The sequence below is a fragment of the Piliocolobus tephrosceles genome, chromosome 8, assembly GCF_002776525.5.
Source record: "Piliocolobus tephrosceles isolate RC106 chromosome 8, ASM277652v3, whole genome shotgun sequence".
In the NCBI taxonomy this organism is placed as follows: domain Eukaryota; kingdom Metazoa; phylum Chordata; class Mammalia; order Primates; family Cercopithecidae; genus Piliocolobus; species Piliocolobus tephrosceles.
The window spans coordinates 122,016,772-122,044,226 of record NC_045441.1 but is presented as its reverse complement, the minus strand read 5'-3'; the positions used below and the strand labels follow the sequence as shown (position 1 = coordinate 122,044,226).

The 27,455-nt window shown below is 38.1% G+C and overlaps 1 protein-coding gene across 2 annotated transcripts in view; it reads left to right on the top strand.

The window, feature by feature from the left end:
- The window catches only part of CHCHD3 (coiled-coil-helix-coiled-coil-helix domain containing 3), a 292,241-nt gene that overhangs the window by 221,859 nt on the left and 42,927 nt on the right, over positions 1-27,455 (top strand). For both annotated transcript variants that reach the window (XM_023207831.2, XM_023207830.2), the window contains exon 6: positions 17,830-17,900. In XM_023207831.2, coding sequence (XP_023063599.1) covers positions 17,830-17,900 — 71 coding nt within the window. The remainder of the gene's footprint in view (positions 1-17,829; positions 17,901-27,455) is intronic.

The window sequence follows — 27,455 nt, the reverse complement described above, 5'->3', positions numbered from 1 at the left end:
ATGCTTTGTCTCTCATGGATGGGTGCATTCTTGGTTATAGGTCTTGTTTGGAAGGACTTGGACCTACACTAGGCAGTATACACAGTAAATGAGATGGGCCTTGCAAGGAGACTTGCATCCCACATGGACGATGTAAGAAAGTGACATCATGCCAGACTGAAAGATCATTTGATGAAATGCATTTTATTATCACCCCTTTGTGGGATCTTTCTGAGAACAATTCTCAGAAGAGCCACGTGGCAAAGATTGGCTACTAAATACCAGCAGTCTTCAGGGACAGATTTTCATGAATATTTCTAGAAGACTATCAAACGTGTTTACTGGTCCTCTATAGCTATCTTTTTCTCCCCATCCCACCCCCCCTCTTCTTTTTTTTTTTTTTTTTTTTTTTTAAACAAATATGACACATTCTGGCGTATTTCAGTACCACATGAATGAATTGCTTTTCTGCAGTTGAGGGGTAAAACTTTTAGGTAAAGTTTAATGCAGGAAAATGCTAATGAGCCACCAAATAGAAGCTGGACACAGGCAATACTGCAGGGCTCTTAGTGTACTTGGTAGCATATGAAATACACCCTAGAAACTCAGGAGTCCTGCACACTGCCTTCTAAGGAAGAGCCATTATACCTGAAAGCTAAGACTTTTCAATGTGCCTCTATTCACATGCATATTTCTCTGCTAAGTCTTTCAAAAAGGCCTTTCCTTTGAAATACAGAAAGATAAACATGTCTTTGAAATAGATCGGTGATCCCTTTGCCACTTTTGAGCTTTCTCCAATTCATATCTGAGATCTTTAACCCTTAAGACCGACTTTTCTGTTCACCTGCATAACTTTATGTGTGGTGTTAGCACTAGAGAAAACCATGTAACATGTATCATTAACATCTCAGTTTGTGCTAAAATTGATGAAAAGAAATTAAACTTTAGATATGTGTATCATCTGTATTGGGTCTTCTTTTTCTTGGGTATTGTGGTTTGGTTAAGAAATAAATATAAACCCTCCATGGTCAACAAAAGGCATGACTTAGTCAAGTACTCTGTAGGGTACCATCTACTGCTGTGTACTGAAGGAACTATAATATTTTAAACCTCAAGACCTAAGGCCTTCTACCTCTGAACTTAAGGACTGATTTATTTCTGGTACTTAATACCTTATTGAACACCAGCGAATGTGTGACCTTGTTTACCATTCCTAGTAGGTAAAATAAAGATAGTGGCCCCTAATTTACTTCCTTCTTGGCTGGTTTTTATCATAAAATCGAATGATATGAACATAGGAAATAATTGATTCCTAACAATATTTGCTTTCGGACAGTCCAAGACTCCAGCTTTCCTATGCTTTCAACTCTTGCTCTGATAGAATTGTGTTCCCTTGTATAGGAGGAATCTCCAGAGCCTCCCTTCTTTCCAGAGACTTTTGAATATGAATGTTATGATACATCTCAGTAGATCATAAGCACTGGAAATCACTTAACTAAATTTAAAAAAAAATCTAATTCGGGTCCTAGGACCTTACTCTATAGGAGTTGCATTCAGTAAATACTTGAGTGAATAAAAAATGAACATTGACCCACTTAACAAATGGCAGAAGAATTTCGGAGATACTAATAATAAATAGGACTTAACCTTCATAATTTAAAATTGGTTTGTCCCCCAACCCCCTTTTAAAAATTAATCCCCACTGTCTCATCTGTATTGACCTTGTGGTTGCGTAGGTTTGTACTGTGCTGAAATGGTAGATTTTTGTTTTTACTTTTTTGTTCTAGAGGGAGAGTTGGTACAGTTTGGAAAACCGTAAGAAACTGTTGTATAACTGTCCTTATTCTTATATCTATTTACCAAGGGCTAAAAAAAACTTAAACATTTCTTCTCTCCTTTTTTCTCTTGGGGAAAGGGGGGAAAAACAAACCAAACTCTAAGCAGCATCATTCCATTATGTGAATAATCTACTACTTACTTTAGCTATTTTCTGTGGCTAAATACTTGTTTTTCATTTTTCAATATGATGAACTCCACAATGAACAAATTTTAAGCTACATTTTTATATACATTCATGATTATTTCACATATTTCTAGACATGAAGCCTTTGAGTCAGAGTACACTCGAAAGGCATTTGAAACATGTTGCCATAAATTGTACCAATTTATACTCTTCCTAGCAAATGATGAGGGAACCCATTTCCTCATTTGCACATTATACTTAATACATCTGTGAAATAAAGCAAGTAAGACAGCCAGTTTGATAGGGTAAAATCAAATGATTTTACCAATCTTTGTCTTTCAAATTTTTCGAATGCGACTATCAAGGAAATATATGTGCTAGACACCTGCACTCTAGCCCTTCCCCGTGCTACTCCCCGATCAGGAGACTTGAAAGAATGGTATTTTCTGTTAGGTGAAATCTCAGCTTAGAATATAATACAGTTCATCCCAGACTTCGGAGAGTGCACAATGCCAGTGATAAAAGTAGATTCACAATGAGACACTGTCTTGGATGGTACTTCTATACCCCTTGCCTGCACCAATCCCAAGACTGTCTTCATCGAATATAGATGTTAAGTGTGTGCATTAAAAGAGTGAGCATCATAGTTCTTTTTTTTTTTTTTTTTTTGGAGACGGAATATCGCTCTGTCACCTAGGCTAGAGTACAGTGGCACGGTCTCAGCTCCCTACAACCTCCGCCTCTCGGATTCAAGTGATTCTCCAGCCTCAGCCTCCTGAGTAGCTGGGATTACAGGCATGTGCCATCACGCCTGGCTAACTTTTGTATTTTTTAGTAGAGACGGGGTTTCGCCATGTTGACCAGGATTGTCTCAAACTCCTGACCTCAGGTGATCTGTCCACCCTGGCCTCTCAGAGTGCTGGGATTACACCATAGTTCTTAATGAGTAAATCCATCTTACTCATTTGTGTCACCTTTTATATGTCAAAAGGTGACACAGAGAACTTCCTTAGCGTAGTGATCCTTTGGGCTTAAGGATGCTTTGCCTTGTGTACACCATCAGAGCACCTCCTCATTAAGGCTTTCACTTGTCACCCTGCAGCGGTCAGTCGGAGTTGTTTCATCTTCTTATTCACTTAGAGAGGTGTGCACAGTCTGGGATACTGAGCTTGTTTGTGGCACTCGCCCTTTATGAGAGGTGCGTATTTTCTGTGGTGCTGCAAAGGTATTACTTCTGAGCAAATAGATTTGATTCAGCTGGTGCTGAGGAGCATAGCAAGTATCATGCCTGTGAAAGAGTTCAGAGGTTTGCTCAATCTTCAGGAAAGTTTTTCTTAAGTAGATTTTCTGAATCAGAATGAATTATTTATGTTGGCCTCTATTAGAATGTGTCTGTCTTGTCTTGCTAGAGATTTGACGCAATCGTATTTTAAAAAGTCAGGTTCTAGGCAAAAGTGGGAGGAAGGCAAGCTTTGTCTTGGCCTCTCCAGCCTACTCTCTCAGGATTCCTTTCTCCACGAACACTCCTTCCTCACAGGACTCCTTCTGTAGTCTATACACTTAACTTTTGTTCTGGAAAGCATTCTTGTTCCCATCTGTTGGTTATGAGTCTCTATGAGGAAGTTAATTGATAATTAGCTGAAGGGTAATAATAACTGGATTCACTCAGTTTCTCTCTCAACCTGGATTCCAAAGAAATAATAATTCAAGGTCTTCTAATTCTTTTTGAGAATTTTAAACTTTTAAATTTTAATCTTTAAAATTTGTTTTCTCTGTCCTATGGTTATTTCTATGATTACTATAATCATATTTTCAGTCAGTAGGATGAACCTTACAAATGGGAGCAACACTAGGTTGGATGACAAAAATACCTCCCTCCCATGGCATTGACACTATAATGTGGAGCTCTTGAAGATAAGAAAGACAGCAAAACTGAAGCTAGTTATCTCTGTGTACTATAATTGGTTAGCTGTTTGGAGCTCTCTGTCCAATAGCCTTTCAAGGTATCTTCAGCCTTTCATTCCGAGGACCTACCCCTGGCCTGGCCCGGCCCATATTATTAGCTCTTCAGCAGTAGTGCTTCTTGAATGAATGAATTTTAGGTTGGCTTCTCTGAGGGCTGGAGAAGAAGGTGGAATGATAAGCCAATATCATCCAAATGAGCATCTGTTATAAATTCTTCAGATTATTAATATAAAATTATGAATGAATGCAGGACTAAAGAGCATTGCTGTTAAAGGAGCCAATGTTTGCCTGCTTCGTCTGCAGTAAGGCTGATCATTTATGGCTTTCCTCTTGGCCCACAGTTTTCAAGAGGACTCTGTGTGCGTGTGCTTGCACCAGAACCTGTAGCTGAGCAAGCACAAGAGAGTTTGTTTGTTAGATTTATAGAGTTCCTAGTCATAGGAGATGATATGAGACCAGGAGTAAAATGGAGTGCAAGCCTGAGATATATTGGCAATAGGAATGTGACACTTTATATATAAAGCCATCCAGTGGACGTACTGTTAAATGTGCATGTGGCATCACCTCATTGAGCACTTCCCAAAGAAAACTGATGACCTGGAGAGTGACTGTGTCACATCACGCAGCCCTTGAGAGAATGGGAGGTTCCTGTGCTGGTTCTATGCAGTAATTTAAGAGTTACTCTAGAGGTCTTGCAAGACATCACGGTAAATTCTTGTGATAACCCTTCTGATAACTGTGAAATTGCTTTGTCTCACCCTTGTGGAATAAACAATGAGACATACAACCATGTCAAGAGCAGAAAAGTCTCAGGTGTGTAATATAGAAGTCCAAAAGGTGAGTGTAGATGGCTGATACTGCTTTATCACAGGGAGAAGGGCTACAATAATAGAAGGATTTGAGACCTTTTATTGGCATTATTATTAAAAAGAATAATAGAAAAATTAATACCTTATATTTGAGATAAATGAGAAGTCTCAATCTAAGCATGGAAAATAGAGAAAGGATTAGAGTCACTTTCCCAGTAATATTTAGATAACTTTCATGCATGATAAGAATTTACTTAATACCTGCTGGAAATGAAGGCATATTTTTCTAATAAAAATTATACATGCCCAAGCTAAAACCTTAAATTGTTATAGAAGGCTATAAAAGAAAGAAAAGTATCTTCTCACGTCTGTAACAACTGTTCCTTGCAGAACATTTCTGGATATGTGAGTGCATGTATTTTTGCTTATCATTTTATAAAATAAACTATTCAAAGTATTTTGTACCTTTCTGTTTTCTTCTTGGACCTCTTTCCGTATCAAAACTGATAGGTTCCTTTTATTCCTAAAAGGGTCAGAATAAACTTTTACAAGTTGAGAGATGAAGCTTGAATTATCTGACACAAATAGCTAGAGAAATTTAAAAGAAATTAAATCACAACTAAACTGAATATGAAGGTAGATACTTCAGAGAAATATAGGACTTTAGAGACTTATTACAAAAACCACTTCCTAGAAATAAAAAAATTCCACATAGTGATCCAGTAGCACTGTAATTGTTTACTAATTATATATTTATGTGATTTTTAAATTTATGTCTGGCTCCTTCATGATACCGTAAGTTTCATAAAAGCAGGGCCATTCATCTGTTTGCTCACCATTATATTCCAAGTTCTTGGCCCTGTGTTTGGCACAGACCTTTAGTATTAAAAGATTTAAAAAGTGACAAATAAAAGGAAACTTAGGATGCCAAATGAGTTTTTGGTGCAGTTGTTTAATTGCCCAGATGAAGAAACTGAGGCATGAGATAATGTAACTAAGGTTATCCTTGTGTAGTGGCAGGGCTGTCAGTGAATCTAGGATTCCTATTCTAATTGGAAAACCAAAAAAAAAAAAAACCTGAGACTCTAATTAGTGAAGTTTCTAAAGGTCCTGGAATAAAACTAGAAATGCCAGAAGAAGCTCTGAATAGCTCTGTTTCTTTATATGAGATATAGTAAAGATGGAAAGAAAGGGTAATTATAAAAGCAGTTTATTAATTTTGCCAAGGCACCCAGGAGACAATGGGGTTTTCATGAAATGTGACTTCTCAGAGATGGTAAGATTTGATGCGAGAGTTAAACATGGCTTTGACATTTTTTAATTCTTCCTGTTCTTTGTTGGAAAAGGAGAGAGGCAGAAGGAAATGGAGATTCCTGACAAGTGAAGCATTACTGCAAAGGAGAAAGATGCTTCTAGTGTGTCATTGCATTTGACTTTATTGAAGTTATTCATGAGGTGTACAAAAAGCAAACATCTTAGGGCTTACAGAGGTCTATTCCTGATTATGTTCACCCTGTCTATCATAAAAATAGAATGGCTGACATTAGAAGTAGATATTTCTCTTGTTTAATAAAAGGTTGGCATGGTGGCTTCAGTGTCATAAGAGCACCAGGCACCTATTGTTCCACTGCAGCAGCCTAACACAGGCCTTTGCTCTTTAAGGTCAGCTTATGTCCCAAGATGGCTGCTGGAGCTCTGGCCATCACATCAACATAGCAGGCTGGGAAAAAGGGCTGAAAAGATCCCGTCAGCTTAGATCAGCTCCCTTTAAGCAGCCTACTGGGAAGTCCCATATAACACTTCTGCTTACAGCTCAGCCTCACTGGTAGCAAACTTGGAATATTAGTTTTGTTTACCATTTATCTAGCTTAAAACTAGGGTTATCTAAGGAGGAAGGAGAGATTTTAAGATAAACCAGTGAGAGTCTTATTTCAATAGGGAATCTTAATTTGTCTTGACTGTGGAATGTAATAGGATTTTTGATTCATTAGGAACTGCTAACTTGGTTATTTATTATTGATTACTGGTGACATGGATTTGAAAAAATTAGGGCTGAGACAAATTATGATTCACTTATCCATATACACAAATTATTATTAGCAGAAATTTAGGGATACGCAGGATAAATAACTAGGTTTTTGAGTTCAATGCTTACATAAAACAAATAGCAATGCTGAATGTTAGATACATGGAGATGCAGTTTGAATTCATCGCTTGATGATTATTCTTCAGGTTCATGCATAGTTGCATAGGTAAATGAATGGAAATCCATGTTCTTTGGATTACCTAGGGAGCCAAGGTTGCTGGCAGGAATGGTATTGTGATGGTCAACCTCTGCCTTCCACAAGGAGAAACCAGGCCCTATGCCAAGTACTGAACTTACATAGTCCCACTGATACAGTCATCCTGAAAGATAAAGTCCTCATTTTAGATGTTAAAAAGCGAGACTCAGTTTAAATAACCCAAACCATTCCTTAGTGTACCTTTTAGAAACAGAATACTGGATCTGATATGCTGTGAATCTGAACGATGTTGGCAATTTGCAAACTATTTAAATTAGCTTTGATTTTTCTGTCTAAGGACAGCATTCTCCTGGGGGTGTTGAGTAAAGATGGAGGGTAGGAGATAAAAGGAGAGAGTTCAGGGAAGTGGACTCAAGGCCATGGGTTTAAGAAGTTTCAGTAATAAAATATTCTTTAAGGTTCCAGCTACTCTGTTGGAGGACTGCTTTTCTTAAACCAATAATTTCAAATTCCTTCTGCTTTTCTGCCCACCTATAACCGACTTTAGAGTATAGACAAAAGAAAGGCAAAATTCAAAACAGTCATTAGGCTTTCTGATAGAAGAAACCTTAAAACTTCTAGATAAACTAAATTTGGACTATTACTGATTTAAAAAAAAAAAAAAACATCGCTTTTAAAGTTCTGGTAAAAAATGTAGTTCCATTGCAAAGTCAATCTCTTGATTCTGTGTAACTCTGTAAAAATAAAGAATGGTTGATAAGTCATGAACTCCTTCTGAACACCTGATGCCACTGAGTAAATAACTGTTTCAGAGCTTCTGTGCCTGGAATTGTATCTGCGCAGCAATTAATGCAGCATTAAATTGGATCCCCAAGTGCTTAACTCTCACCTTTGGAAAAACATAATTGCCTGCATCTAGCTGATTCTATATGATAGTTCCTGGGCGAGGATTATAACCGAAAGTATAATTAGGACTTTTGAATCTGGCTACTCAACAATGAGAACTGCTCTTATTTGACATTGGTGTTGGTGGCACCCTGGACCTTTGTTGGAATTGGCTGGCCACCTAGAGTGACGCTTGTGTTTGCATGTGTTGTAGGAGGAAGAAGAGGCCTACAGTTGTTAGCAGTAACTATAGACCAGTTTAGACACAGGACAGTCTCACCTACAGCCAGTGTGGTGTTGTACCTTGAAGGTACAGAACCAGACTTGTTCCTGCCACCATTGTCTTGGTGCTGAGGATCTGTGGAGTTGCCACCATCCTTGAATGGACAGGCAGTCATCTTGTTGTTCTTTTCTGGGAAACAGTGTCAGGCCACCAGAATTTAAATTGTACCTCAGCCCTCATGTGTTACATAGGCATGCCCTAATCTCCATATGAAGCATTCTATAATAGAACTGACAAGAGCCAGTTACATTTTTCTTATGACCTCTTTGATTTATTCTTTTCGTACCTGCGACGGGTATGATCATACTAGTTATGATAAAACAGAAGATTCAGAATCTGAGAAAATATTTCACATATACTGTGTGTGTGTGTGCATGTTTTCTTTTGATCAAATTTAGAACTTGAAAACAGATACTTTTCAAATCTAGCAATAATGTGTATCTGTGCATGTGCATTTTAATATATACTTTTAAAAGTGAGACTTTCTGAAAATGGAAAATGGCAGTGTATTGCACATTCAAAATCCTGGGCCATGGCCAGCCCAAAGAAACTCGGGAATGATGCCCACTCTTGTTGATTCCCGTTTCCTTCCTTACGGTCTAGAAACTTTGTTCTTGGGGATGAAGATACCAGATGGGTAAATCCCTCCCATCCCCCAAATTAGTTTAAGGGATATTGGAAAGAAATATTGGAATACTTGAATCTAAAATCAACCAGTTTGTTTTGTACTTGATTTTGTGCTGTCACCTCAGCTCTCTGTGGCAGGTACAATAAATTCGCTCAGTAAACACCCATTCCAAATTCTTTCTTCTTCTTTACCCTAGAAGTGAGAAAACAAAAATAATCAATTTCCTAGCCTCCTTTGTAGCGGGGATTCTCAGCCTCCTTTGCATGATATAATTGTAGCCGATGGGGTGGAAGTGCAAATCTCTGAACCTCTCCCTTCCTCCACCCTGAGGGCATGGGCATAATAACTGCAGGTGTAGTAGCTACCTTGAACCATGAGGACAGAAGTCAACTGCTCATGGTGGCTACAAGGGAAAACAGAAGAGTGGGGCCTAGTTATCTGTTGATATACTTGGATAGTTATATCAGCCGTGAGTTTCCCATCCAGATTTCTTATTACACAAGAAAAATAAACCCCTTACTTATTTAAGCTACTGTTTGGAGCTTCAACTGTTACTGTACTATTATTGTAATTGAACACATCTTAAGTGATACACATTTCCTTTTTGTGGCAGGCTGAAGTGTTTGTCAATTTGTAATGGATATAATAAAGGTAGTATTTATTTTCATCCTCATTATAACATTATTTCATTTACTCTAGACTTGTCTCTATCCCATGCTGTTTTAAATATGAGCAACAGTTGAAATGCTGTTTAGAATTGCAGGTGTCACTCTTAACATTATTTCTGTGAGTTTGTGTGTCATGTACTTTGCTGAGTGCTCTAGGTATAATGAATAGGACAAGATACTTACCCCTAGGGAGCTTGGAGTAGGTGGGGACCACACAGAAATACATGTCGTTGGTACACTGTGTTAAGTTATAAAAGTCTCTTCTTTGTAAGAACGCAGAGAAAGAGCATAATCAGTTAGCTTTTGCTATATAATGAACCGCCACAAACTTAGTGGCTTGAAACAGCTACCATTTTATTCACATCCTGATTCTGCAGGTTACCAATTTGGACTGGTATCAACTGGGCTCACTCCTGCTGAGTTGGCTGAGGTTTGGCTGCTCTAGCTGTCCTCACCGTAGATAGCATGTAGTCTCTCTTCCGCTTGCAGGCTAGCCTGGGGTGATTGACATGGCACTGTTCAGGGTTGCAAGAGAGAGGCCCAGGTTTGAAACTGGCACACCATCACTGTTGTCATATTCTGGTGCCCAGAGCAAGACACAAACACAGCCCAGACTGAAGGGGTGGGGAAGTAAACTCTACACGCTTATGATGAGAAAAGCTGTGAAGTCATGTTGCTGGGGGCACGGATATAGAAAAGAGTAAAGCATGGTGGCCATTTTTGCAATGTACCACCGGGTTCTGAGAGAACAGGGGAGGGTATAGCAACAATTTTCTTAAATGATTTCATCTCAGAATTTTTTAAATTCAAGATAATAGCATGCCCTTCTTTATTGGTACTGAATAAAAGGTGATACCATCAATCTTCATCAGTTTTGGAATCATCTTTCAATATTGCCAATTACCTGTTGAACATCAGTTTGAAAAATAACCCATAAGAAAATGCCACTTTGAGAAAAGAAAAGTTACATGCCAGAAAGTGCAGGATTGACATGTGGTTGGACTTTTCTTTAATCTGGCATTTCTCATGGACCATTTTAGGAGATTCTGTTCCCTCAAGATGCTCCCTGAGCAAATCAGTTTGAGAATCATGAACAGTGGTTCTCATCTTAGAGATTCACACTGTAGAGTAAAAATCAAGGCCTTGGGAAGTCTTGGCATTAAAGTACTTTCGCTGTTTAATGTAGTTAATTGGATTTCATTAGTGATAAGGTCAAACGTTATTGGTTTGATTTTTATTTGGGCTGGTTAGTTAATGCCATAGCTATTAACGCTCCTGACACTGGCCCACTATTGTCTTCGTATTTCCCATCCATCTTAAGGAACAGAAAAACAGAACAGGTAAGCAGTGTGAGCAACATTCACCAATGTCTGGTTAATGGAAGAAAAGGCTTTTGTTTTAAAGATTTAAATTTTTATTAAAATGGTGTTTTAAAAAAACCACCCCACCCATACTATACAGTTTTTTTTTCCCTGTTCAAATAATTTTTTTTTTTTTTTTTTTTTTGAGACGGAGTCTCGCTCTGTCGCCCAGGCTGGAGTGCAGTGGCGCAATCTCGGCTCACTGCAAGCTCTGCCTCCCGGGTTTACGCCATTCTCCTGCCTCAGCCTCCCGAGTAGCTGGGACTACAGGCGCCCGCCATAATAATAGTTCGCATTCCTAAGTCCCTGGTGCTACAAAGAGTTTTACATATATTACCTTATTTAATCCCCAGAGTATCCTATTAGGTAATCATTATTACACTATTCCTGTTTTACAGAGGACAAGTAACTGTTGAGGTTAAGTAACTTACTCAGTTTCACAAGAGTAGGGCCATGATTTGGCCCTCTGGCTCCAAAGTCCGTGTTCTTAACCACCGTGCTGTACTGCTGAGTAACGCCCACCTAAGTGCAGAGTTCTGTGGACAACATATGCGTATGTTTTACAGGAATCATATTAAAAAGTATGTACAATGGAGCCTTCAGTCTCCCCACTCAGTTTGTTGCCTATGTTTTCAGTAATTGATCCATGATGCCTTAGATTGGAATGTGTTTTAATACAGAAAATCAAAATACCTATTGTTTCCAATGATGCCTTGTCTATTAAGATAGGTGACAGAAATATCTTCCAAATATAGAGAATTATATTGTTGTTTTAGATACAGTTTACATCCTAGGAGCTTACTTGGCTTATCTTTGACAAGGATGTGCAAGTCTTTATCAGATGGTTGATAGTGCTAAGACATCTAAGAGGTACTGTCATACTACTTTAAATTTATGAGATCTACCTTCTCAAAGAGTCTTGGTAGAAAATATGTTTTATGCTTACATCAAACAATAAGACTTTCTTATTGAAAGAAATTATTAAAGCACACCTTTGATATTTGAATTAAATCACATTTACCTGCCACAGATTTATATTAACAGTACCATTGGACAAATCATATCAAGTATTTTTTTTTTCTGTTTATAGGGCCGGACAATATGCAGAGTGAATATGAATGAAGATATTTTTTATTTTAGGCTGTAAAGGACCTTATAGGCACAGAAGTGATATGTTGTTACACACAAAAAAATGATTATTCATTAGAGACCACCTTGTAAGATCCTGGACATCTTTCTTTCTCCACGTTTTGTTTTGTTTTTTTGTTTTTTTGTTTTTTTTGGAGACAGGTCTTGCTCTCTCGCCAAGGCTGGAGTACAGTGGCACGGTCTTGGCTCATTGCAACCTCTGCCTCCTGGGTTCAAGAGATTCTCATATCTCAGCCAGCCGAGTAGCAGGGATTACAGGTACCCACCACCACACCTGGCTAATTTTTGTATTTTTAGTAGGGATGAGGTTTCACCATGTTATCCAGGCTGGCCTTGAATTTCTGGCCTCAACTGATCCTCCCACCTTAGCTTCCCAAGGTGTTGGGATTACAGGTGTGAGCCACAGCACCTGGCCCACTTGTTCTTTTTAGTTCTCTTTTTAAGGTCATCTTAACAGGATTTCTTCCCCGCTCCATGTACTATGAGTAATTACTCTTAACAAATTTGGGAGGGAATGTACGCATCTTCTTTGGAAATAGGAATGTGATTGTTCCTTATTTGAGCACAGATCATACAGGTCTTACAATTCAGCTATTAGTAAATGATCAGACAAATTGACAGATATCCTACTACAAACTGTAGGGTTAACCAAAGAAAACAGTTATAATGATGACATTAAAGTAACAGTCATCTATAAATAATAAACAAAATAGCAGCAGGTACAACCTGTTACAATCTCAAGACAACAGAGATAACAGAAGCAACGTTTCTGAAAATGGTTGTGCTCCTACCTCTCAGTACCCATTCAGGGTAGGAACATTGTGGTGTTGCTAGGCAATGTCTGAAGACAAACTTCTTGGAACAGTTTGGGGTCCTCCAGTGATCTGCCAGCAACATTGGCAGAATCACTAATTTGGAGTACCTTTGTAAAGATTATAGCTATATTTAATTATGAAAAGTGGTTATTTGCGATTATTCATCTAAACACTGATTTTTTTCACTTTGAATGGCAAGCTAAATACTATATTATTCTCGCTTTGTTCTAGAAACCCCATAGTTTACAAATTTAGTGTGTGTATTCAGAATCACCCAAGCTGCTTGTAAAAAATGCAACTTCCTGGCCCCATCCCCAGAGATTCAGGATGTGGCCCAAGACTCTACAGTTTAATAAGCTTCGTAAGTGACTCTGAAGCTGGTGGTCCATAGACCTTGAACCAAAGGCTCACAACAAAAATTAGCTGGGTGTGGTGGACGTCCCCCTGTGATCCCAGATACTCGAGCGGCTGAGGCAGGAGAATCACTTGAACCTGGGAGGTGGAGGTTGCAGTGAGCCAAGACTGTGCCACTGGACCCCAGCCTGGGCGAAAGAGTAAGATTCCATCTCAAAAAAAGAAAGAAAGAAATTATTGCACCATCAGAACACTACAGTAATCATTGCTGCAAGCAGGACTCACCAGTGGATACCAAAAGGTGATGGACAAAACTTTGAGAAGAAACAGAACATTTGCATAGTCTCAAAGTATCTCCTGCAAGATATCAATTACAGGAAGGAAAAATGGTAGCTTTGTTGTGGAGAATCCCCGCAGACACCACTTTAATCAGGTAATCAAGGTCAACATCAATAAAAAGATCTGTTGCCGTAAAGTAGCCCCTGAAATCACGCAGGAGAAGGGCATATTGCTTCTGTAGAATTCTTCCCAGTAGTGCATAAACTCTAACCATGAGAAAACGCCAGATGAGCCCAAATCACGAGTCATTCTACAAAATATCTGACCAGTAGTCTTCAGAAGTGTCAAGGTCATAACAGACAAGGAAGACTGAGGAATTGTCACAGATGAGAGGAGTCTAAGGAGCCGTGGCAATTGATACAACATGGAATCCAAGATTAGGTCCTGAAACAGAAAAGGAACATTAGTGGGAAAACTGGAAATAGCTGAATTAAGTCTATAATTCAGTTACTACTATTGTAACATTGTTAAATCATTACTTTTGATAATTGTATCATAATTATCTAAGATGTGGACATAAGGGGAACCTAGGTGAAGGATATATGGGAATCTTTTGCCTATTTTCTGTAACTTTAAATTTTTTTCACAATAAAAATGAAGACAGTATATTTGCTTAGTATTGTGTATACACTGCAACGGTTTAGTATTCAAGAATATGTAAAATCTCCACTTAGCCAACCTCTTCAGGATGTACCCACCCTGCCCAATACACTATTATATTCTAGCCAAATGAAATCTTGTATTGTTAGCCCCTTTAGAGGGAAGTAGGAGTAATACAATTTTTGTCTGTATTATAAAATATTTAATTTTTTTTTTTCTCGAGACGGAGTCTTGATCTGTCACCCAGGCTGGAATGCAATGGCATGATCTCAGCTCACTGCAACCTCTACCTCCTGGATTCAAGTGATTTGCCTGCCTCAGCTTCCTGAGAAGCTGGGATTACAGGCACGAGACACCACTCCTGGCTAATTTTTTGTATTTTTAGTAGAGACGGGGTTTCACCATGTTGGCCAGGCTTGTCTTGAACTCCTGACCTCGTGATATGCCCGCCTCAGCCTCCCAAAGTGCTGGGATTACAGGCATGAGCCACCATGCCCGGCCTATAAAATATTTTAAGCCAATGTAACAACTAGCTGCATTCCCACACCTCATTTTTAAAAATATAGCAACCCAGCGTAGCCTGTGTTCTCATACTTTGTGGCATCCAGCTCCTTTTGTGCACTTCCACCACACCACATGACTGCTGCCACTCAGAGATCATCAGTGGAACTTGGTGTTTACTCTTCTTGTTCATTATTTTTTGCTTTTCCAATCTTAGCATAAGGTGCATCCTACCGATCAGATCTACCACTTTTTTGCTCTGCATGTTTGTCTAATTCATTCCTTTACTCTGTAGATTTTCGTGGTACAAATACCCAGTATTTATCCATTCTCTCACTGGAAAACAATGAGTGTTTTTTGTTGGGTTGGTTGTTTTTTTGTGTGTGCTTTTTTTGGTTTTTTGTTTTGTTTTGTTTTTTTGAATAGATTCTGTTCATTTGTAAAAGTGTCTTCTGAGGCCAAAGGAGATCTCTACTCTTTCTGAACTCCAGTAACACTTATCTATGACTTCTAACTCGGCATTTGTGACTTTCCATGATAATAATTGTTCTTTTCTCCCATGTTAGATGGAAAGCTTTTTGAGGGTCTGATTCCCAAAGATGGATGTTATTAGCATAATAAGAATTTAGTTTTCCTTCACGAATAAGCAAATACTTAATAAATTAAACACTGTCTACACATAGATCTTGAGAATACTTGTGTTTATTCCCTTGGTTGTTACATAATATTACCTCTTGGGGACTTTTCTTTGTTGGAAGGATTTTATGCAATATGGGAAACTGGTCACTGAGGTGGAAGTATGGAGCATAAATAAAGCCTAAAGCTTTAATTTGAGAATTAGGTGCTAAGTTTTCAAGTAACACAGGTACTGGGTTGCGTGTGTGTGTGTGTGTGTTTTAACATCCTATAGGAAAGTTGACAAAATTAGTAATAATTTTACCTGCATTTGTCATGGCAAAGCAGAGAGGAACTGACTAATTTGTATTATGGCTTTTGTGCACATTCTTAATAAAATGTATAATTTTTACCATTTAGAATTTTTACCATTTAGAATCTATACCTAGAATGGAATTACCCTAATTATTTTCCTCCAAAATTATTTCATTGAGATGTTTATGTTACTCTGTGAAAACATTTAACAGATTTCACAGCTCTCTTGCCTATCTTATTTGATTTCTTCAACAGCTTTGGCAGAAATAAGCAGGGCTAATATTATCATCCATACTCGACGGGTTACACTGGAAGGGAAGCTGGGGGAGATTAAAGACTCCCTCAGGGTCACAGAACAGAACCAGAAACCAGATCTTTCAACTTAGTCCTGTCTCTGTCCAGATATTACAGTTCCAGTGCTTAAAGTAAGCAAAAGTATTAATTAAGATATTATTGCTTAGCCAGCATTTTAATAGATAGTTCAGTAACATAATACCCACTCAACATTTCGTTAGAGTAATTTGGGAGTTTCTCATCTTTAGTGAGAGTAACTATTGTTAGTGATTATTAACTGCCTTTTTGCTACATTCTTTGATAGAAGAGTTCAAAGGAAAGATTACGCCAAACATTGCAAAAGCGTGTGTTGTGACTGGTGTGTATTTTAAAGGGAAGAAAATCTTATAAGTGAAACAGATAGGAAGGTGTGACGTAATGTTAAGTATCTGAGATGACAAATGGTTTTTTGATAGCTTGAGACCTACAGAGGAATTAAAACCTCTCGTCATACAGACAAGTGCAGTTGATCACTCAAATTGCAATTTTATAAAATGCAGCAGCAGTACACTTAGAATATTGTCTTCTTGTCAGAAATGCACCTTTGTGCTTGAAAATGATAAAAAATTACAATCGATCCTTACAACTGTTCTGTTCATCTTTATTGATCAGGTGCAAGAAAGATAAATCGTAGCCCAAATAAGATTATAGTAAATGTTAGCATCGTAGGCGACTATAGGTTGATAGAAAGCCATTCATCATCTCAAATGGTGACCTGTCCATGGCTCTAGCCACCCTGAGTCTGCTGTCTAATCACATACCTATTGATTTTATCTACATCCAAGAATCCTGGATGTGACTGTCATTGGACAACCTAGATTGTTAAATGCAAAGGGGTCGCTGGTGTGAAGAGGATTTCACTTTCATTTTTTCACCAACCAACAATGATTTATTAAAAAATAAATGATCCCAAGCCATGCATGTGAAACCTGAGTGATTAGAGAATGAAAGGTACACAATAGACCACTGTATTGTGGTGGTGTTTTTGTTGTTGTTTTTTAATGCAGTGCATTTTGCAGGATATTTCATTGAGTCTCAGGGCTCATGGGGTCATTTAGGCCACCTCCTGCAATAAGACCAGTTTCAGTGTAGCTAGTAGAATGGATAAATTTTGCTGCCCCAGGAAAGGCATTACTTTGCCACTGCATCTTGGTTTATGTTGTTTATGTGTCCATTCATGTTAATAGTGGAAACATTTTTTGTTATTAAAATTATCTCAATCTGCCCCCTTGTTATAAATTAGTTATAAATGTTGCTGTTACAAATGTTGCTGTTCTTGTGGTCATGTGGAAATGATAGAACAACTTAAACTCCATAAAGAAAACTTTTTTTTTTTCTTTTTTTGAGACGGAGTTTTGCTCTTGTTGCGCAGACTGGAGTGCAATGGCTCCATCTCTGCTCATCGCATCCTCCACCTCCCGGGTTCAAGTGATTCTCCTGCCTCACCTCCTGATTAGGGGGAATTACAGGCATGTGCCACCGGTTTCTCCATATTGGTCAGGCTGGTCTCGAACTCCTGACCTCAGGTGATCCGCCCAACTTGGCCTCCCAGAGTGCTGGGATTAGAGGTGTGAGCCATACATACCATCTTGATGACAAAAATATTGTGTAGAAAGAAATGATCTTTAATATCCTAGTAGGAACACCAGTGGAATAATAGGCAAATACGAATATGTGTGAATTTCAGTTTTTGATCTCAGGCATCCCTTGATCTTACAAGAGTAGATTCCAAATAATGGCGATCTAAAGAATCTTTCCAAAATGTTAGGAATTTTCTCCAGAGGATCAAATGATAAGGAATCGTAACTGTGAAAGTTTACTCTGTAATTATAATTGGTATGTACCAACAACTCTACTGTTATTTAAACAAGTAGCTTTCCATGTATCCATGCCACCTTTACAAGAACGCCTTCTACTGCTTGAGTGGCTGAAACAAGGTTTTATGTATTTTTTGAAGTTGTAAATCTTCCACACGTTTTGTCATCTTGGATAGTGAAACCTTTGCTATCAATCTTTGTCCACAGAGCTCGGAGTTCTACAAAGTCACCACTGAACAATATCAGAAAGCTGCTGAAGAGGTGGAAGCAAAGTTCAAGTAAGTTTTTAATAGTACTATAATTATTTATTATTCTTAACAAGATGAAAGCACAATTTTAGTGCTTTTTACACAGAACATAGTTTGTTATATAGCACTCTAGAATACTTGGAAGAGTTTGGTGGTGGTTGAGATGGGGTCATGTTATCTGCTAAACTGGAATTCAGATGCCGAGAAAAAGGCATTTGATGAAAGCTTGCTACAAATCAATGTATTCTTTGAACTAGGGGGAAATTGAAATGAACAGTAATAGAATTTTCATTTATAATAATATATAAAATAGAATGCCCTTGATTATGAAGATCATGTTAAATTGCCACTTTACTAAGGGAAACATAGAAACCATTCACTTTTGTATAATAAAATGATGGGCATGTCCAAATTTGAGTATCTGCCTTTCTCATGATTAGGCTGTTTTCATTTCTTCACATGTACCTTGAAAGCCTTTAAATCATAGACTTTACCTGGCCCTTGATTATGAAGGTGATGTTAAATTGCTACCTCTCTTAATCCTTGGAGTGTTTAAATGAATGTTCTATAATTGATGGATCAAAGTGTCATGACCCATAGCCTTGTACTTTCCCTTTGCTGCCAGTTCTAACATTGGGTAAGAAGACATCATTCAGAATTTTTCTAAGTATATAAATAGTCCTATTGTGTAACCCCTATTAGTAGCACATGTGCAAATTAGTGAAGCAGAAAAAGTTGTTGTGACAGCTTTAGTTGAAAGATTGCATCGGGCTCTGACCTCCTTCCTTGCACATGTTTGCAAGCATCTGATAAAATGATTAAACCCTAAGGTGGAATTACTACTTTCTGCTACAGTACAATTTGTGTGGTAATGGATATTAGTGTTACTGTAATGTGGATTCAAATAAAATTTTTTAAAAATTGAAGATGGTTTGAGGTTTATTTAAAGAGCCAAAACCCTTCAGCCTTCCTTAGTGAATTATCTCTTTGGAGGCAGCAGAGAGAGACCTTCTAAGGATGGGCCACAAGTCTCACTATGAAAGATTAACGTGAGATCTTAAGAGTTTAGACATGTTAATAGAACTAGGTATAGATTTTTTTAAGTTACTCTACATATCTTATTTTAAGTTAGGTGTTTATTTTTCTTCCTAATGATATAGTGACTTCTTTTTTTTAAGGTAGTAAACCCTTTTTTGTCTCTATACCATGAGAACCTTTGAGTTGGCTCCCCGAGTATTTCTTTATTCTAAGACAATACCTATAAAAACAACTAAATTTAGGATATGTTAGAGATCAATTTTGACTAGAGTGATCTGTGAAGTTTTCATAAAGAAGATGATTTTTTAGTTGAGCCTTTAAGAAGAGTATTGAGTAGGTGGACAGGAAAGACATTCAGAAGGAAGACTGTGCTCTATAGTTGGTGGGTGACAAAGCAGTGGCTTGAGTCAGAGAGACTTGCGCAAGATAAAGCTGGAAAGGTCAGTGGGTCATTAGCTGCTGGGCTGTGAAGTTTGGTCTTCATTGAGCAATGAGTCATGGGAAGATGTTTGACCAGATGAGTGCTCTGATTTCTGGGCTCCTGAAGGAAAAGTAACCTGATGGTGGATGTGGGGTTTAGTTGGAGGTATGAAAAATAAGAACTCAAAGAATGAGATAAGGTCAGGCGTGGTGGCTCACACCTGTAATTCCAGCACGTTGGGAGGCTGAGGCAGGAGGATCGTGACCAGCCTGGTCAACATAGTGAGACCCTGTATCTACAAAAGAAAAACTTAAAAATTAGCCAGTTGTGGGGGCATGTACTTGTGGTTCCAGCTATTGGAGAGGCTGAGGTGGAGGATGACTTGAACCCAGGACTGCAGTGAGCTATGATTGTGCCATTGCACTCCAGTCACAGAGCGAGACTATGTCTTAAAAAAAGAAAAAGAAAAATCAGATGGGAAGTCTCTACAAGTGCAAGAGAAAAAAGAAGTTGTTGAAAGTTTAGACATGGCGCCAGGCTTGATGGCTCACATCTGTAATCCCAGCACTTTGGGAGGCCAAGGCAGGCAGATCACTTGAGGCCAAGAGTTCAAGATCAGCCTGGGCAATGTGTCAAAACTCCATCTCTACTAAAAATAGAAAAATGAGCTGGGCATGGTGGTGCATGCCTGTAATCCCAGCTACTGAGGTAGCTAAGGCTAAGGCAGGAGAATCGCTTGAATCTGGGAGGCAAAGGTTGCAGTGAGCCGAGATCATGCCATTGCACTCTAGCCTGGGCAACAGAGCAAGACTCTGTCTCCAAAAAAAAAAAAAAAAAAAAAAAAAAGATTAGACATGAATTAGTGATTGGTTGGTGTATTAGTTTGCCAGAACTGCAAAGTACCACAGACCGGGTGGCCTAAATAACAGAAATGTATTTTCTCACAGTTCTGGAGGCTAAAAGTCTGAGGTCAAGGTGATGCCAGGGCTGATTGCTTCTAGGCCTCTCTCCTTGGCTTATACGTGGCCATTTGCTCCCTGTGTCTTGAAACAATCTTTCCTCTTGTGTCTACATGCTAATCTTCTTTTCTTACAAGAATACCAGTCATATTAGACTAAAACCCTCCCTTGTGACCTCACTACAATTTAATTACCTCCTCAAAGCCCCTTACCCCAAATACAGTCACATTCTGAGGTACTGAGCACTGGACTTAGGAATTTTCAGGGCACACAGTTCATCCCCTAACATTTAGATAAAAGGGGCAAAAGAACCAGAATTATGAGGTTAGCAGATTGGAAAATCAGTGGAGAGTGGATTTCATAGAAAAAGATAGTTCTGGTTTTAGATGGAAAAATACCTGTCCTGAAGTTCTGCCCGGCTGCTGTGTCATTCAGCCTGAGCTGGGGAGTGAGAGGCCACGGGAAGAACAAAATTGACATCATGATGGCTGACCTCCTGCAAGTCAGCAGGGCCCTGTAAGTTAGGCTTTGTTTTAAACAGAACCTCAACAGCATCATTTTGTCTTACCTATTAAATATTATTCAAGAATAATTAATAATCTGGACAAACTGTGTAGTAAGGAATTGGCCTTGGCCAAAGAAAAGTCTGGATTTTGTACCAAGCTCCTGGGAAATTATAAATCCTTGGAATTTCCTAAATGATAGAAATTGATATTCTCAGCCAGGCATGGTGGTTCATGCCTGTAATCCCAGCACTTAGGGAGGCTGAGGCGGGCAGATTGCTTGAGCCCAGGAGTTCGAGACCAGCCTGTGCAACATGGTGAATCTCTGTCTTTACCAAAAAAATACAAAAATTAACCAGGCGTGGTGGTGCATGCCTGTAGTCCCCAGCTACTCTGGAGGCTGAGGTAGGAGGATCACCTGAGCCTAGGAGGCAAAGGTTATAGTGAGCCAAGATGGTAGCACTGCCTTCCAGCCTGGGCAACGCAGCAAGACCCTGTCTCAAAAAAAAAAAAAAAAAAAAAAATAGAAAAGAAAAGAGAGAGAGAGGGGAAAAAAAAGAAATTGCTATTCTTGCTGGGCCCCTTGGACCATGTGGTATCAGCTCAGCCTCTGAGGGGGTGAGTTTATCATGTGGACCATCAGTCAGTCAAGCTGTTTAATGAGGCTCCAATAAAACTCTGAAGAGTGCTGCTCAGGTGAGCTTTTCTGGTTGACTGGACTCCATGGGCACTGTCACACATTGCTACCAGGAGAGCAGTAGGTCCTGAGGACATTGGAAGCTTTGCATTTGGAACCCACCCCCCACCCCATCCCCACCCCAAGTGCAGTCCTATGCATCTCTTCCTTTGGCTGATTTTCTGTATCATTGCCCTATAGTAAACCATCACTGAGTTTAACAGCTTATATTGAGTTCTGAGTTCTTTCAATGAATTATTGAACCATTGAATTTTGGATGGTTTGGACCCCCGCCTGCCTCCCGCAGACTTGGTGTTGATGTGTCAGAAATGAGAGCAATCTTGGGGACTGTACCCTTGGATTTTTGCAGTTTGACTAACTCCAATGCACACAAAACCTAGGTTTTAACACACTGTGAAGAAATGTTAATAGCTAGTTTTTTAGAGAGTGGCTTTCATTATATCATTTTTTTCTCCCAGCTACTTCCTGCTAGACTGAGCTTCCTAGAATGTTGTATTTTGATTTGCAGTGAGTTCATTAGCTTCACACCTAGGAAGCTATAGTACATTGGATATAAGAGATGCTTGCCATCTTTGAAGGCACAGAGATTACTTAATAGACTGCTATTTCTTTTTAGAAATTTGGCCATCTCAGATAATCAGGACTTTTGTAAGACAATATATAATATTTGCTTTGCGTGACAGGGGTTTTTCGCCTGGCCAGATTTTTTTCACTGGCTCCTATCTGTGTTACCAGCTTAGCACCTGTAAGCATCACCTTGAAGAGTTCTCTCTTGAACCTGTACCTGAACTCAACAGTTCCTCTTAGGCAACAAGTTCTAAAGGACTTTGAGGAGAATTTAGTTAATTGTATCTGATGAAAGTAGGATTCATTTGTGTGCATCTTGGTTACAGGAGATAGAAGCTTTTTAAAATGCAGTGTCAAGGGCAGTATTATATACCTGATCGGGGTCATACAAATCACTGTAAAGAGAAAGAAAGCTAAGAGCGTTTGAAGCTGCCCATGACTAACACCAGTCCATTGATGCAACCTACCAGGATAGCTAATGGAATTATTTTAGGGATGCTTAAAATATTAGCTCATACTTCAGCCCCTCAATTTATAGTTTTGGCAGTAAAATACTTTAAGAATTAATGGATTGTTTTCTCCTACTTTATCCACATATCATTCATTCATAGAGCCCCTGTGTGACAAGCCAAGCTCTGAATACACAACTAAGAAAACAGGCCAGGATCTTACTACTAGCGTGAAACTCAGAGTTCATCAGAGAAAAACAAAAGGAAGACAGACTTTTAAAATGATGATCCTTATAAAAATACAAAGTTAGTTCTCTTCTGTTGGGGTGATTACATTCCTAATGCATATCAAGTTGTTAGAAATATTACGTACCATGATTTCAGTGGGAACTAAGGGATTTGAAGATAATTTGGGCTATTTATTTTTCCACAGTAGATTTAAAATTTTAGCTCTAAAACCTAAATCACTGAGCAAATCCAGCATTCTTTTTACATGTAGTCTTAATTCAAAAGGAATACCTTTTCTTTTCTCAATCCAACTAAAACAGTAATTGTCAACACTTCATGTCACATTTTATAACAACTTAGGTGGCAGTTTCTATTATATGGTGCTAGTAATATGTTATAGCTAATCCTAATGCAAATTATATTTTATATTAATCCCTATGCTGTACCTCATAGGTAATTAATTAAACAAAATACTATTTTAATAATGTTACATGTGTAGTTAACACGGGTCTAGCCCAAAGTAATAAATACTACATTTGATTTTGATATAAAAAGTTATGAAACTCTGTGCCCTCGGAGAAATTTCTGTATTTGTTTTTAAACAAATTCTAGATGATGCTAAACCTCTAGCACATTAGAAGGAGTTCTTACCCTTAGGGAGCTCATACTCTAGCCAGGATGACCAGCATATAAAGCACTCACGATAGGATAGCATGTAAGAGAAGCCTCCGCAATGTAGCTGGAGTGCTGCCGACCTCCTGTTTCTTGGTCAATGTCAGAATCAGATCTCTGTGGCTGCGTTGGAGCTGATATGCCACACCTATAGAAAGAAGATGTTACCAGAGTGTTCATGCATGTGAATTGTTTTTAAAATAGAAAAGCAAATATCAAGTAAATGTAAAGCAAATCTAAAAGACATGTTAAGTATTTTAAAGGCAATATATGCATCAGAAAGACAATGCAATAGTAAACAAATGAAAAGCATTTAAAAAACAATTGATATTTCATTCTCATTCTGTTCTTTATATAATTTAGTGATGAGTTTCTATTTTCCATAAAAGAAAGAAAAAATACGCATGGAAAGTGACATAGATATATTGAAAATATTTTTGGAATGATTTCATTAGAGGTATAACTTTTTAACATGGCTTCAGTTTCTGTGAAAGAAGAAGCACTTCTAAAGAAGTACAGTTCTATGAACTCGGATGTGAATACCAGTAATACTCCTTTGTGTGCCAGATTTTAGAGGGGTTTTCGCTTTTATCCTTGAATGAAGTTGTTGAAAGCTGACTTATAAATTTAGGCTCATAGAAGAAGCTTAGGTTATTCTTATAAAGTAGTAAAAGATTAGTTACCTTGTAAAAGTAGTTTAGTTGATTTTAGAGTATCTAAGGAATACTATGCAAAACTCATACAGATAAAATGGATTTTGTAAGTATTACCCTGTTTTTAAAGGTTTTCTTCAATATAAAACCCTTGAACTTTAAAATGTCCTTGATTTTTTTTTAAGGGGTTGCACTTTAACTGGCAATATTGTTTAGTTTCTTTTTTGGGTGTAAGATTTTAATAGTTATGCCATGGATGAATTTGTGAAGCCGAGAAAGACGCACCAATAGTATCAGCAGGTGTTTCTCGTGTTCTGTATAATTACACATGTGTATCATGGACAGTTTTAAGCAACGGTGTTTAAAGATCCTGCTTAATTGGCTGTAAAATAATTAAATACGGTTTTGACTGGCAAATTTATAATTCTGTTAGATGCATAAGCCAGTGAGCCTGAATGTCAATGCAACCTCATTTTGGAAATACTAGATTAATAGAACTAATTGTACTAAAAGTACAAAGTTTACTCTGATTAATAGTCTTAAAATTCTTCTAGAAGTTAGGTAAATTTATGTTACTTACCTTTCTTCTTAAACTTTTAATTAAAACTTATTTCAAAAGTTTGAGCTGTTCAGTTCTGTACTTCTCTTTCTAGTTTCTCTGAAGCTGAGTTCTTGCAATTTGTCAGTGACTCCAGCTCCCTTATTGAGTAACGTGCCTTATCAAAAGTACTAAAATTATATACTGTTTTATGTGTATTTGTATCTGCAGCTGACAGGTACCCTGAACATCTTCTCTAACACGTATTGATGTCTACTTATAACCTACTTTAGTGCTGTGCGAATGGATCTAATATACCAAATGTACGTGATAAATGTTTTATCTCTGATTCTCATTGATCAGTTTTGAAATGATCAAATGGTTTATCTCAGTAAGACACTAATTCACATTGATCAAATTTTAAATGATCAAGTTGACTTGGTTTCTGCTGAACACAAATTGTATTAAAACAACATTACTTGAACATGCTGCCTTCTCTAATGCAGGAGTTATGTTACCAGCAGTTACATTATAACTAGAGTTATTGTATTATAAAGATGCCTCCTTCATAATGAAAAGTTTACACAAGAAGAAAAGAATGTGATATTACAGGAAGAACAGGGCTTCAGGCAAGGATTTGGGCTTTTACTAACTAATTAAATTCTGCATTTGTATTGGGCCTTTTTTCCCCCTTTTTTAATTTGAAGGGCTATGAGCAAGAAATATAGCAGCTGCAGTGGTGACATTTTATTCCCCACGGTCCTTGGAGCCAAGTAACATCTTGATTATTCAGTAAGAGACATAGTAATTGAAGAGGCAAAATTCTAGATAAAGTAAATATACCTGTACCCTTTGGGCACAAGCCTCTTGGTTACAATTATGTCTTTAGAAGTTTCGGGTTATTTGTTGGTTTTTGTTTTTAAAGCATCAGCTCACCTACATCAACTTCTGTAGTATTTCACTTCCCCTCTGGAGTTTGTGAATGTGCTGCTGGAGGAGGATGTCGTATCTGAAATTGAAGAAAGATGTTAACGTGCTTATGAATATACTTTGTATATGAAGCTAATGGCAAATACACATTTGGCTGTCACATCGACACAAAATTCCTCAGGCAGGTTATTTATTATGTCTTTGACTTGAGTCTTCCATCTGTAAAATGTAAATTGTAACTGCCACCTTCTGTAGAGCATGTAAGCTGAGAAGGTTTAAAAGTTAACTGAGAAAGTTGTCTTTGATCCTTATCTAAAAAATGGTTGTAAGTTGTTTTATTCAACTGCAAGATACTGGATCCCATTTCAGAAAAGTTGTAGATGATGCAGCTCCTTCCGTTATCTCATCAGGGATATGTAAGGTAGTGCCAGCTCCCAAGCTGTCAATCTGCCCGGCTTGTTTGTCTGTCCACCTCCCACCAAGCAACAAATTAGTTCCAAGGAAAGTGAGACCGGCTTTGGAGCATGCCAATATATGACGGTATTTCTTATGATACCCATTTAGAATTGGTTATATTTACAAAGAAGACTTCGTTGATAAATGCTTTTTTTTACCCCCTTCTAAAATTGGAGCCCTTCGAATCAGGTCTGCCTGGTTACTTGTTTCTTTTTAGTTCCTCGGGTTAGATCTCTATACTTGGTCTAAATACTATTTTCTAAGATAATAGAAGTAAATGTCAAGAAACATTAAGGAGAGAGATTTCCATCTGCATTCTCTCTCTACTCCATGACTGGTTGCCACAGTATTCCACTCAACTCAGTGGTATCCTGCAAAAAAGGGCACGGCAGATGGAAAAGCTGATTGGGAATATAGGGATAAAAAGGGCAGGAGGAGAAGTGTACACCAAGAACAGAGAGTATTGTTAATTTCTCTAAAAAGACAATGCAGACTGCAGCCATCTCATGAACGTGGTCACAAGACCAAAAGGGTCACTTTGGAAACTTTTTTCATCACTTCAGCATAGGGTGTAAAGGAATCTCAACTGGTGAAATAAGCTGCCGATGGTGCAGCCAGATTGGCCACGTCCTTCATAAGTCCATGACCTGGAGCATTCTTCTCTGTTCTTGCCGTGGCTGTTGGGGTTTGTTGGCGTTGCACCGAGCATCTTCTTCCCTTTCATATGAGTGGTTTATGTGTGAACATGTAAATGATCAAACCATTCTTGTGGCAGCTCTTAGGTTTGTGGCCATATACTCCTGGATTCATGATTCGTTCTGTGTGAGCTAACAAATCGTTCTGTCTTCCCCGGCAGGAACATTAGTATTGAACTTTCTTCTTAATCAATACGATCCATTAAGAATCTAGTATACCCTACATGGTTATGTGAAATATTAATTGCACATGGTTAGTTAGATAAATGAAGATTCTGCCAAAATGATAGCTTCTTTCCTTGTATCATAATATTTTAAATGAGAACATTCTGAGTGCTGGGGTACATGATATTTTGGAATTTGTTTATTGATCCTTGCTTACTTGAGTAATTAACTACACAGCTCACAGTTGGAAAAGGCATTTTTAATTGAGACTACTAGGTTTGTCCTCTTGCCAGTTCCAACTAGAGAATTCATTTACTTTTTAAGGGCTCCAGTTAAAAATCATCTCTTTGATTTTCCTTTGATGCTTTCAAAGATAAGAAAACATATTTTACGTTTTGAGTGCAACTAAGATACAAGTAGAAAGTAGTGAAGCTTGTAGGAAGGCCAATTAGAATTGATTGTCTGACTCACCTGCCCTGTTATAAGATGTCCAGAAAGACTTCTAGAAGGTAGAATTTAAATTCTGTCCTTGTGTCAGATATGCAAAGTTAACAATCTTAGGACTTGAGCACAGTTAAAAATTGTTATCAAAGAAGTTATCTACACATAAAAAT